The sequence below is a fragment of the Antedon bifida genome, chromosome 2, assembly GCF_963402885.1.
Source record: "Antedon bifida chromosome 2, ecAntBifi1.1, whole genome shotgun sequence".
In the NCBI taxonomy this organism is placed as follows: Eukaryota; Metazoa; Echinodermata; class Crinoidea; order Comatulida; family Antedonidae; genus Antedon; species Antedon bifida.
The window spans coordinates 3,601,443-3,616,325 of record NC_136227.1 but is presented as its reverse complement, the minus strand read 5'-3'; the positions used below and the strand labels follow the sequence as shown (position 1 = coordinate 3,616,325).

The 14,883-nt window shown below is 29.7% G+C and overlaps 1 protein-coding gene across 1 annotated transcript in view; it reads right to left on the bottom strand.

Annotated features, from left to right (window-relative positions):
* Positions 1 to 2,572: 2,572 nt before the first annotated feature.
* LOC144835830 (tectonic-like complex member MKS1) overlaps positions 2,573 to 14,883 on the bottom strand; it is a 36,299-nt gene continuing 23,988 nt past the window's right edge. Inside the window, exons 10-12 of the mRNA XM_078690937.1 lie at positions 8,212 to 8,271; positions 4,903 to 4,940; positions 2,573 to 4,543 (exon numbers count right to left, since the gene is read on the bottom strand). Of these exons, the coding sequence (XP_078547063.1) occupies positions 4,479 to 4,543; positions 4,903 to 4,940; positions 8,212 to 8,271 (163 nt within the window). The 3' untranslated portion in view covers positions 2,573 to 4,478. The remainder of the gene's footprint in view (positions 4,544 to 4,902; positions 4,941 to 8,211; positions 8,272 to 14,883) is intronic.

The window sequence follows — 14,883 nt, the reverse complement described above, 5'->3', positions numbered from 1 at the left end:
AGGAACAACTTTGAATCAATTGAAGATTTTCCATTGATGAATTTCGAATGTTTATATTTATTTGGTGAAACCATGAAATCTTGTAAACTCAAACTCAATGGAGCAGTGGCATAAAGGTAGATGCCTGAGCCCCCCTTGTTTAGGAACCCTAAGGGGCTCTCCAACGCTGGAGGCCTTGGGAGTTTTGAGCTTTTTCGACATATTTCAATGCCTGTTTTTTTCCTCTTGGCACTGCTCAGGGGGCCTCCACAAGCTCTGAGGCCCCTGGGTTTAGCCAGTGAACACTCATAGTCGTTACGCCACTGCAATGGAGTAGGATGGTGGGCACGAATGACATAACGTGATTATTTGGAGCAATATGACATTACAATTTTGCACAGATAAAAAATTGTATTGCCTTCATCTGCACTAAAACCAATAAATAGTAATTACTATTAATCACAAGGGAATCATCAAAAAACCATTCTCAAATCATAATAGAAAAAAAAAATCATTATCTTGCAAATAAATTCTTGATGAATGTGACAAAATTAATTTATTATACAGTGTGCATCGATTTTAAAAACATTTTTATAAACATCATTTCACAATTTTTTTTAATGAGAACACTCTGACAATTTAAGAACACATTAATTTGGTTGAACTTTTGAAATGAGTAAATTTTTATAGTTATACTATCTAATGTGATGAGTTTAAGTTAAATAACTCGATAATCTAATTTCACAATTTGTAATCATTTTTTTAAATGCCTGACATTTTTAATCATGACTTAAAGTAGTTTCATCTTCTTGCAATGAGTATAGTCAAGACATTTGAAGAGAAAAAGCTTAGCAATTTATCAATCAAACAACAAATGGTCTATGAGCGAACATTAATGTACAAATAGTCACACATCAGTAATAAATAAATACAAAACAGACAAACGTTAACCGTTTTAATTGTAGTTGAAACATTTGAAGATTGCCGCTTGCTTTCACATACACGGAAACTTCACATTGGTCTGGCTGAGTTCTACTGAGAGTTCACATAAGATTGTCATAACTAGTGGCTTGGTATTTTTAAATTCAACCGAGTGTGTATATATCTTGAGATACTAATTAACCCATATTCTTAGTCTCTGTATGCTATAATGATATTCAAAAAATAAAAAAATAAATTATTTTTGAAAATTTATTGCTGAACCAAATCTGTACTATTTTTTTCTATCAACTTTATACCGCGCAATTTCATAAACAAAGTGTATCTTGAGATTAACCTATATTCTTGGTCTCTGTATTGTGCTAATGATATTTGAAAATAATAAACTGAATTCTTTTAAAAATACATTTTTGAAATTTGTGACATCACTAACAAACAAATTGAAATAAATTATGTATTCAAAATCTGTGCTATTTTTTATAAACTTTCAGAAACCTCATTTTAATAATCCTAAATTTACCACTAAATTTATAAATGATACCATATGCAGATCCAAGGGGGCCTAGCTGGCCTGGGCACCCTAAACCCTTCAAATTTTATTGCAACAGGTAGGAAATTAAGTTAAGTTCAGCAATCTCATTTTAGATCTTTAGAACACCACCTCCCTCCTCCTAATTAAATAATCTACCACTGAAGTGATAAATGATAGCATATGCAGATCCAAGGAGGCCTAACCGGCTTGGTCACCCTAAACCCTTCAAATTGCTATACAAAAGATAGAAGATTATGTTAAAGTTCAGCAAATCTTGAACCTTTCCTTATAATTAAATAATCCTAAACCCGCCACTGAATTGAAGATGTCTTTTTCAAATACAATCATGATTATTTCTGTATTTTGTTGAAAGCATTTAGAAATGTACACCTGCATTAGTCAATAATATTTACTCATTTGATTACCTGTGCAATTTAACTATCCGGAAATTTGTACTGACGATGACAATTTTTTTTATTAAAATAATATTTGCGTAAGCAAATGCATCATTGACATGGCATTTTTAGTACTGGAATGGAAAGTAGCTGAATTGTCATTTGACAAAAAAATCGGATGCACCCAGACGTTATCCTAAATGCATAATAAAGGAATGGATAATAGTTGTTTATTAAAAAATGTGAATGATTATTAGCCCAGAATATTCATCTGATCAAAACATTACTTACGCAATCGTTTCCATGACTCCTCGGCTGATGGTCTGTCATAAATTGATTGATGTATTTCTTTACTTTTGTACTGTATTTATGTTTCAAATCTATGTTGTTTTTGGACTGTTGTTATTTTTTTCAATGTCATTGTTCCACTGTAGTGTTATGTAAGTACCTTTGCTTACTTCTTTAGCGCATAATGCATACAATTCTAAGTCCAGCATTGGCTCTGATTTACATTAATTTATTGATCCATTTTATATGTACATTACTTTTCAAGTATTTTATTGTTAAATTTTAAATCAATTGTGCGTCATTTGAACATATTTTAATGGGATTTGCTCAATACAAGTAAATAAATTATTACTATTACATTACAGTGGTTTGCTTGTTTATGTGCTTTAATCTATATTCTTAAAATACAATTCAAATTTAAGTAAGTTAATCAAATAAATACACTATTTATCTAGATCAATAACAATCAGGAAATTAATAACATATTACAGAAAGTTCCATTTCAAAATGCATAAATGATACAAATTTTTTATAGATTTTATTTGTTTTAAATGTTATAGAAATGTTGTGTGTTTTCACTTATTAGTCTTGCTTATCTAATAGAACGAGAATAAATAAATAATTAATAAATTAAAAATTAAATATTTATAATAAACCTACGAGAGGAACGAATTCGGTACCTCAGTTTTTAAGTACTGTAGAAACTCTGTCAATAATAACCTATGCACAGCATTTTAACTTTCAAATACTAAACAAAAGAGTCATTTAATGTAATTAAGATAATTTATTTAGAACACAGTAATAATAATAATAATAATAATTTATTAGAAACTTCACTTTTACAACAGTGGCACACTTTGATGATAAAGGTGCGTGCAAGTAATAACTTAAAATGAAACAAAATAAAATGTTGTGTGAAATACAGCATACAAGAATGAATAAAATTATTAACTTAAAAATGAATCAAAATAAATGTAAAAATAATAGAATGTAGTGTGAAATACAAATACAAAAGTCTTTTAAACACTAGTATTTATAGTTATTTTGTATGTCACTCTTGTTTAATGTTGTTGATACTGTACATGATACATTTGTATGACATAACATGAACTTTATGAGAGTTTAAAGATGATTTATCTAGTGACATTACAAATGATGTGTTTAATCTTTAGGGATATTTACTATCAATTTTAAGAGGTCATAGAGATAATCATTTGATACATAGTTTTATATGATAGAACAGAATACAACTTTCAGATCACGATATTTAAGTCTATAAAATTTAAACACATCAAGTATGGTTTTTGCCAGCAACATTTAAGCAGAATAAATTGGCTCCCAAATAAAATAAAACACTATTGTACAGTAGATAGTAGGCAGCTATGCCTAGGTCTTAAAAATGAGCAATCAGAGGCAAATGATAAAGGTATCAGAACTAATATTAGTATTATTACATATTAAACACATTTCTTGTTGTGGACTATGTAAAAGTAAAAATAAAAGTACATAAAAGAGTAATTTTATTATGTATATAAATATCAAATTTCAAATACAACAATCTGCTATTATTTTTGAGTAAGCAGCAGACACAGCCTTTTGTTGATACAAGATGCAGTAAAGTATAATATTATGGAATAACAAAATATCACGAAATAATAAAAAGTGATATATTACTTGCTGAGGTATTTATTATGATATATTAGGTAATTCTTTGTACAACCTTCAGCATTGTGTAGTACACAATCGTTACTAAAAGATTAAATCTATTTTTAGATTTAGAATAATTATAATTAAATTAGCAGAATCTATATTATAATTTTTAAAAATTATATTTAATTTTGTATATTAATTTCACCTTTAAAATAATTTAAGTATTTTATTTTTACATTTCGTTTATTTTTATGATTGTTTATTTTCACAACAAACTTAAAGCTCTGTCTACACTATCAAACTTTATGTGACAAAAAAAATGTCCATATGGACATGATGATGTCATATCACTACCATATACGGGCACATCATACTTTTTTTGTCAAACTAGTTTGAGTGTTGACAAAGCTTAAGTCATTAAATCATCTTTTGGGCTTCCTCACAAGTGGCAGACATCACTCCAAAGAGCACTACTCATAGGTATCTTGGACGAACAACTTCTTGTAGTTGCAACTTCATGCATGATTGATTTTTCTCTCAATTTGTATTTTAGATTTAGACTGACCCTGCTTTTGGGCAACATACCAATTTTTATTTAGATCCATTTTGGTATCGTCATAGCAGCAACATCTGTACCATTTCCAATGTGCCATGTATGCCTCAATGCCAATTCTAGCACCACTCATACTACTCATTCATTCAATAGTGTTTAGCGTCTGCCTAGCTGCTTGCATTCGTTTTCGTGCCTTCTGAAACATTTCTAGAAAATTAAAAAATAATTATTATTTTTAAAGTGATTGTATCAACAAACAATCATAGACAGGGAATGTTGGCATGAATAAGTGATGACTACGCCAGCAGACTAAGAAGAGAGAGATAAACAAACACAAAATATGGACTCTTCTTTATTAGTCTTCATTTATGCTCGTCACCAATAAGCATTTTTTGTCCGTAAACTACAGTAGTTCAAGTATACGTATGAAATGCCACGTGTGCCAAAATGTTTATCTTTATATCAATATTAAGACAAATCCAGAACCTAAAAATGGTCTGCATAATACCAAACCCCCATTATTCAATCCTTGAATAACTCAAATAAATTAATTAAATTGTACATACCTAACACATTTTGGACAGAGCTCTGCATAGAAACACCCCTGGGAAACAAAATACATTATGTAACAGATATTTTAATTTTTTATTATTCATATCAAAATGAAAGTATATCATTTTAGTTAATAGTAAATACAAAATATAGAAGTCAGGGACGCACAGAAAGTAAGATGAAATCGTGAAACAAACACCATAATAATTTTTATGGTAAATAGTACAAATGAAATTGTTTGAGGTTTTAATGCAATATTTGTTTTATTCTGGATGAGGGCAGAAAATGGTTGGTTTAGCTTTGGAAGCTTTCTCCAACAGTGGGCTGATAATTGCTAAAAAGATAATAATAATTTTTTCTGAAAAGATAATGATTTATTTTATTGTCTGGGGTTTTCCACAGCTCATGTTCCTTGTAGTAAAAGATATTCTGTAATATAAACATTTTGTTAGTTATAATGTTACAAATTATGGTTAGTTTAGTTTCTAAAATTACCAAAATTTGCATGTTTATAGCTATAAAATTCTGTGAAAAAATGTTGTAATTTGTAGCAGCATTTCTACTAAAAGAGCATACCGATAATTTACAGTATTTTGTTTACAATGTTTTGATGATGAAGATACCATACATAGATTAATCATAGTCAATGTACCTCATTATAAATGACGTCATGAATGTAATAACTAAATTTTTACTTGCAATGAAGGGGAAGTTATCCATAATATATAGTTCAAGGTGCCATATTGACATCTAAAATGTGTAATCATTTACCCGTAGGCCAATTAAGACTTGCATTAAAACACATATACAAACTATGTGTGTTGTCAATTGTCAGTATATTCTTTGACTATACTGTATTAGTTTATTATTAACGAAAAAAAAAAAATATTTGATACGTACAACATTTTATTGACCTGATAAAATAATTAAAAAACTAAATGAGTGTAAAAGTCCACCTTTAGGGATACCACTATTCAGGGACACTCCGTTTAAGTGGAGTTTTACACATAATTCTTGGTAAAAAATGTTTTTTTTTTGGGAAAATTCATATCTTTTGCTTAAACAATTTTGAATCAATAAACCTGTTTAGTTGTAGATATTTTCAGGATTTTTATGTTTTGTACTTGCATTCATTGGCTTAATGGTATTAAGTATGTACTATGATTTTTTCAATAATTATTTAACCCTTGATGAAAAACCGTTAATCCTAAGACTTAATTAATGAAAAAATGGTATTGGATCAGAAATCAATAAATTAGCATTTCCATTTCATCTGTCAATCAAAGTGTAGATAGTACAGCCAACCCTTGATAAATGAAAAACACAATGTAACAAAATGTTAAGTTATAAAAATTTAACTAATTCACTTAAAATATCTGAATTAATAGATTTGATAATGTCAATGTCAATGTCGAATGAAATATTAGTACAGTCAACTCCCAACGGTTAAAACATCAATATACGTATAATAATAACCTGACATAACCTATCATGACCAATGTTATCTTTTCAATTGATATTATGCAATATCTATTATACTTTTCAATGTTACAACTTAAGTAGCGCAATTTAATAAAATAATTTTGTATTTAATATTAAATTATTATTAAATGTCGTAATTTGTATTTTTGAGAAGCCGATTAAAGCAAGGCTACATATACAAGAATTATACCAATTTAATGATTAATATGTTTATATTCAAAAAGTTTATTTATTAAATAAGCTTTCACAGCGAACGTGTGTCATAAGTGGCTTTTTTTTTCTTTTCCCTAGTTCAGATCAAGATCTATGGAGTTGTAAGTTATCTAAGAAAAGCTTTTCATTTAAACTTAAAAGATATTTCACATCCAAGTATTAATTCTTATTATATTACATTTTATGATAATAATTATTATGATGAGTAACAAGAAGACGAATCAATTCCTAATTTATACCTAAATTATTTTTTTAGTTATTTTTCTTATTTAGTTTAACCCATGTAATGTAAATTTATATATTTTCCGTGTTGTTTAAATCTTGTCTTTGTTTGGGCACGTCTGCCACAAGCTTTTTGCTTTTTTGAACATGCCTTCTTCAATCATATTACCTTTCTTTACACCATTTTGTATCCTGTTTTTATTTGAAGAAAATAAATGTTACTTTGAAACTTGAACTTGAAGTTGTGTACAATATAAAACATAAAACTATGTAGGTCTGAACAGGCCCTAAATAAAAGTTTGATTGTGTTCTTTTGCATGATGTGGGTGAAGTTGTTTCTTAAAATCTTTTTACCAATCAACAGTGAGCTTGACACAGGATAACAAAATTGGTACTCGACGTTAAAGCATGCTCAAAGCTTGCGATATTTTTTGCAGTGCGCCGAACTGAATCCGGCCGCGATGTGAAATCAGCTTTACTGGGCTGAATTGCGCATATAGTGGACTACACATACAACAACTTTATTGCCCCTAAGGGTCCCTTTGTGTCATGTCGAGTTGCCACTAAATAGGAACAGAGGTCAAATTGATAACTGTGTTTCTTTCCTGATCAAGATAACTGATCTGTTTTATTCACTGTTGATTTATGTTCTCTTTATGTTATTTATGTTATATTGCCCAAACAGACATTTGATGTATGTATTTTGTTTTTTAACTTCTGCTAAAAATAAAACGTTCTTTCAATGTCACAAGTTGTAATGTTTTATGCCATTAGTTAGAGTTTAATTAATTTTCTTGCCCTTCAGATGAAACATCAACCCTGGGTTGTTAATCTCCATATCCATAATAATGAATGGGGCGATTATCACAACACACTTATAATCACCCTGCCTCAGTGGCTGGGTCCATACACACGCAGCTAAATCCTTTAACACTTACATCCAAATACATTTAAAATGTATATGAAATTACATTTGCTTTTCACTACAGCTAAGTACAAACAATCCCTGATTTTAGATCCAAGATAAAATGTCACAATTTCGCTCATAAATTATAGTAATCTTTTACACGATGAATATGAATTTGTCGTTATTATCCAAAGCTAATGATAGATGAGGTTGAAAGAAAAAAAAGTCAAATTAAACTCTTTCAAGTCATGGTGATTATCTATTATTACTGTTGAAAAGATAACAAATTTATTAGAGAATGTTCATAAATGAAATTGTTATGTACAGAGTTTCAGGTATGCAGGTATTGTCTGTAGCGGAGCTGGCATTTATTTGAAAGGTTTTTTTTTTAAAGCTAAATCATTAACTTTAAAATAAGTTTAAGATGATGTTTTTGTTGCTAAATCACATTTTTGATAAATCTGAGCTCTGGTCCATTAAAATAAAAATATTTTCTTACCCAAGTCGATCAAGGAATGTGCCTATTTTTCGTTTAGATGATGCCCGATCTAAGAAAGCTCTGAAAAGAAAAGTTTTTAATTTTTATTAAAATCAAAATCATTAACAAAAAAGTGACAGCAACATAAATAGAATTTTAAATGATCAATCAAAAAAAAAAAAAAGCACAAAAGATTAATCTAGTAGTAATCTATTCGTTTCTTGATTTTGAAATTTGAAGAAAACTACAAAATACAGTACTACTTTATATTATTTGTTTACGAGATTTCAGCTCTGTCTACACTATCAAACTAGTTTGACAAAAAAAGTGTGATGTGCCCAAATATGGTAGTGATATGCCAAAATATGGTAGTGATGACATCATCATGTCCATATATGGGCACATCACAATTTTTTGTCACATAAAGTTTGATAGTGTAGATGGACCTTTAGATAGAAGTCATTACAAAAGTATGTTTTAATGGAAAAACTTTCTGGTGACTAAAGTAAATATTATTGCATGAAAATTGTCACTTTTATCGCATTAAAAAATGATTAACCTGATGCAAACTGCGTACACCATCTCTCGACACATATCATGAGTAACAATTACAATTGGCTAACTCGATGAATCACGATATCATAAATGTTTATCAGGCTACGTAAACTAGATTCCTGAGGGAGGGCAGTAGATTAGTCTATTAATTATGTTATCCATCAATGGAAAGTACCATTAACATTAAGTCACGACCTTAACATTGGATTGGTTGAAATGGCAATTGGCTTTTAACATCAAGTAATTCCCAAGTTGATGATACTCTTATGGAAGGGTAATCAGCCTTCTATTAATATATCTGTTTTAGTAGAGCACACATTTAAAATTAAGTTGTGTTCTTTAACATTGGTTTTAGTTGACTCGGTTTTCGATATTAACCTATTCCCTTGTTGGTGCCCTTACAGGAGGTTGCCTATTATATCTGTTTAGAACACACTTAAAATTAAGTTGTGTTCTTTAACATTGTTTTTAGTTGACATTGAAATCGGTTTTTAATATTAGCCTATTCCCATGTTGGTGCCCTTACAGAAGGTTGCCTATTATATCTGTTTAGAACACACTTAAAATTAAGTTGTGTTCTTTAACATTGTTTTTAGTTGACATTGAAATTGGTTTTTAATATTAGCCTATTCCCATGTTGGTGCCCTTACAGGAGGTTGCCTATTATATCTGTTTAGAACACACTTAAAATTAAGTTGTAATCTTTAAAATTGGTTTTAGTTGACATCAGAATAGGTTTTTAATATTAACCTATTCCCATGCTGGTGCCGTTATAGGAGGTTGCCTATTATATTTATTAGTAGAGAATACATTTAAAATTAAGTTGTGATATTAACATTAGATTTTAAAAATTATCCTATTCCCAGGAAGATCGTAGCCTATTATCTGTTAGTAGAGAATATAAAAAATTAAGTTGCGATTTTAGATTTCAATAACAATGGTGTAGTTTACATATCGATTTTTCAATTATTTAAAACAAAAATCCTTAATAAAGAATGCAGTGGGGCATCTCCAACATACCTCTATGTATTGATGTTTTGGAGATATAAGTATGGAGGGGTGGTATTTTGAAGTATAAATTATATTAATTAAAGTAAAAAGTTTGATTTATTCAACATACAGGTAGTAAAAGTGGTAGAAAGAAAATATTAGTAGATGGTTGTAGTGTAAAAACGTATACATTCTCAACATTGCTGTACAGTATTTTCATTTTGGAAACACATGGTTTACAGCAAACCTTAAGCTCTGTTTACACAATCAAACTAGTTTGACAAAAAAGGTGTGATGTGCCTAACTATGGTAGTGATATGCCCAAATATGGTAGTAATATGACATCATCATGTCCATATATGGGCACATCACATTTTTTTGTCACATAAAGTTTGATAGTGTGGACAGAGCTTTAGACCTAAGTTACTAATGAAGAATAGCAATGTTTGGTAGCATTGTCCCATTTTATAAAGAATCTCAGTGAAAACCAGACACAACAGTAAATGACCCTTGACCTTAATGAAGAAAAGAATCAACATCACATCAATTTTACTTCTCATAAAAAAAGAGTATGGTACCGAAATCATGATTAAACAAAAAATCGGCCAATATGCTGATTATGACTTATGACACAAATTAAAAATAATCGACTCTTAAAGAGTATTTGTCACAATCATTACAAAGTATAACACTAATAAGTGTCATTTGTAATAAGTTTAGGGACATAAACTAGAGCAAAGTCCTGGTGACACTGACGCAAGCACTTATATTTTATTGATGTTCTTAAATATGCCTTATATCTAGGTCAAAACAGTTTAATGTGAGTTGTATGAAGATATATGTTGCGTGTCATACTTCAACCTATATGAATAAAACTCTGATCCAATTCACAATTTAATAAAGTATTATATAATAGTGACACCAATTTAATTTAATTACATTCTTGTACAAATTAAATGTCACTGACTTCAATTAATCATTATACTTATAAGAATAAACTGTAGTATTGAAATATTCTAATGAAAAGTATAATTAAAGTCCAACCCTTTATAACTTGTACTTTGCATACCATTTGTTATACCATTTTAATGGTTAGCTATGGAACGCCGTTTACGCAACATTTCGATGATATCAATTTTATGCCGGCGTTCCATAGTTAGCAACTCATACACAATAAATGTCAGTGATTTTAAGTCATAATGGACTGTTAGGGTATCTGGTTTCTTAAATCTTATATCGATGTTTTTATAATAAAAAAATAACACCTCAAATATTACACATCTATAACAAAATACACTGACTAAAGCTATGTCTACACTATCAAACTAGTTTGACAAAAAAGTATGATGTGCCCAAACATGGTAGTGATATGACATCATCATATCTATATATGGGCACATCACACTTTTTATCAAACTAGTTCAGATATTAATCACTTGTAAATTAATTGGTTTCAACGGAGTGAAAACAAGTTTAAAATTGAATAATTCATTTGAAATAATACTATCAAAACTCGTAGAGAAAACAAAATTAAAATATACATATGAATTAAATTGTATAAATAAAGTTATCTAGTCTTGCGTACAAAATGTGGGCTACTGTACATATTGTATTTTGTTTATGTTACCTTTGATTGTATTTTCTTGAAAATTAATTGGTTCCATTGGAGTAAAAAATTATCAATTACCTTAAACTTCACCTAATAAGAATGATATCAATTTACAAAACCTGTTTACATTACGTCAATAAAACTAAAAAATAAACAAATTAAATAAATTGAGTTTAAGATTGTTGAAATGATGTTTACTAATATTACAGCTATTCAGTTGAATTCTGCAAATTAAAGTATATTAATAGTAGCAGACCCTCTGAGCTGCCTTCTGGGTAAAAATAGACAATGTACATAAGATAAATTGCATACTCTGCCTTAACTCAAACGTTGAACTTTCAATTTCAATTGTAACTGTCAGAAGTTCATTTAGAATTATAGTATTGCTGAAAAATATATTTGGTTACTAAAAAAAATCCAAGAATGTGTAAAGCTCTGTCTACACTATCAAACGTTATGTGACAAAATAATGTTATGTGCCCATATATGGACATGATGATGTCATAGAACTACCATATTTGGGCACATCACACTTTTTTTTCACATAAAGTTTGATAGTGTAGACAGAGCTTAAAGGGTAAAATAATTTAATAACCAATCTAAGTGAGAAACAGTGGCTCTATTTACCAATCACACTTAAGTGAGATATTTCCCTTAAATATTAAATATTTCACTTAACTCAATAGATATTTCTTTTAAATTGTATTCACTTAGATAGGAGATTTTTTTAATTTTAAGGATAAGTGTTTCCCTTAGCCTAAGTGTGAATGGTGAATATGGCCAGGCTTATATACTATTATATTTTATAGCATAGGCCTACTCATAAACCTATCTAAATTTATAGTTCCATGGTTGGTACTTATTCTCTGATATGATGATACATTTAAGTTAATGCAATTTTTCCAAATCAAATCCCAAATCTCATTAAAATAAGTAGCAGAATTTGACACCTTATGATCATCTGGTATTAGGTAATTAGATATAGTGTAGAGTCCTTATACTTCTGGGATTTGTGTACCGTCATCTCACAGACAGAAGTATAGTCTCAGTAGAAAAAGATCAAAAGAAATGGGTAATAAGATTACAGGTCATACCAAAAGTACTGGACAGTTCACATAGATAAACCATTGAACTATTGTTAATTTAAATTACATTTTTGGAACTCTATTCTTGAATTACTAAATCTGGTGTCGAACGGTTGGGGTGAGGGAAAGTAGGACTGGGACGTTGGTTTGTTTGGGTGGGTGAAATTTTGCTTGCTTCTGACTATTATTATTGATATGTTTTGTTAGCAGTTTTGGGTTGACCCTATTGTTACGAGAGTGTTTCTCCATTTTAAAGGAGAGTAACCAATAAATATTATTATTATTTATTTTATCACTCTCCCGTTTAAAACATCCTGGATCCACCCTAAAAATAAATCTGAAATAAATCTAAATTCAGAAGAAAAAAAACAACTTTGAAAACATTCGCAATCACACTGTAAGTAGGCCTACTACTTTGCCCAATATTAAACATAAAAACGATCTTGAATTTTAAAAGTGAAAGTCTGTAATCTTTCTATTAAAAAACAAAATTATAATGCAAAATCAAACGAAGACATTATACAGCTAATTATTTTTTCCACTAATGTAAAAAAAGAATTACTAGATGAATCTCCTACTAAAATATGCTTCGATATTATCATTTCCACTCCGAGGCAGCTACCTAGATAAACGTGCTTTATTGCAAAATGAGAAGGTGATTTTTGTAGGACATCATTCTATAGATAATGAGTAAGGTATTTTACCAAGACGTTTTATTAGTTTTTGCGTGAAATATTTGATGATGGACATCTTTCAATTTTTCAAGTCACGCACACAAACTATTCAAGGACAAATATGGTGCAATTAAAATAAACTAGGTTTTACGCTGAACCTATTGAAAAAATGCGTAAAAGATTTTTAAATGAGAAAAAAAATGATTGAATAGCAAATTTTAAAAAAATTATTAAAGAAAGAAAACTATTAAATTTGGGATCCAAATGAAATTATTATTATAGAAAACTTATTGTTAGAAGGTGCCCACCTTCCAATGCTAAGGTACTATGTTTAAATCCTCAAAAAGTCAAGTGTTTTCTCATTTTCTCACTCCCTTTTGATTTGTTTAGCTGAATTGGTACTGTATTGAGTATATTTATTTTGTAAAAGGAATTGTCAACAAATTATGAATGTATTTAACTATATTATTTTAAAAACACATTAACTAGGTCATCAGGATGTTGAGAAATGGGGAATGAAAAATATGGGTATAGTTGTGTTACAAAAACCACCATATCCTTCCCCCACATTTTTTTTATATCATAATATCTCCATCTCTATATGTAAAGTTACATTTTGAACGACGTTAAATTAACACCAGAGTTTATGAATGCCTGATACATGCTAAACAAAATTAACATTTCAAAATATTATTGTATTGATTTCATGAATTTTAAATGATGATTTGTTGATGTACTGTTATTTTCTTGTGTTATTTTTATATGGTTTTCATTTTTTTGAATTAAAGTTTATTATGATGTCATAAAACAAGCATGCATGTTTTTTAAAAACTAAGGGTAGAAGCAAACATCAAAATCATAAGTCGTAACTCCCAAAAGCTGTATAGTATAATGTATATATATGATGATGATGTCATTACTACCATATTTGGGCACAACACACTTTTTTTGCTTATCAATACAGTTTTTACAGTGATATCCAATTTGATGGGTTTTGCCAAAGGCTAGAAATAAATTAAATTTGCAATACTAATCAATAGACTTAAAAGGATTCATGTATCTAAACATGATTGACACAAATGACAGGTTAAAAAGGTTGTGAAGGCATTTAAGCCTCGATAATCATCAAGACAAAATCCTGTGAAAGTATTAGTTGTCAATTTTACATGTGTGTGTTTCATTTTTAAGTAATGTATAGATTGATACCTTCTATGTTTTATAATTTGCTGAAGAAGGAATGTAGAAAACAACTTGTATGTCGAGTGCCACTGAAAGTATAGAGATTAAAGAAAGACAAAACTTATTCAGGGGGAAATCTTATTTAGGGGAAATACTTATTCAGGGGAAACACTTATTCAGGGGGAAACACTTATTCAGGGGGAACACTTATTCAGGGGACACTCTTATTTAGGGGGAACACTCATTCAGGGGACACTCTTATTTAGGGGGAACACTTATTCAGCGGACACTCTTATTTAGGGGGCACTCTTATTCAGGGGTACACTTATTCAGGGGGCACTCTTATTTAGGGGGCACTCTTATTCAGGGGTACACTTATTCAGGGGAACTCTTATTCAGGGGGAACTCTTGTTTAGGGGGAACACTTATTCAGGGGGAACTCTTGTTTAGGGGGAACACTTATTCAGGGGGAACTCTTATTTAGGGGGCACTCTTATTCAGGGGGAACTCTTATTTAGGGGGCACTCTTATTTAGGGGGCACTCTTATTTAGGGGGAACTCTTGTTTAGGGAACACTTATTCAGGGGGAACTCTTGTTTAG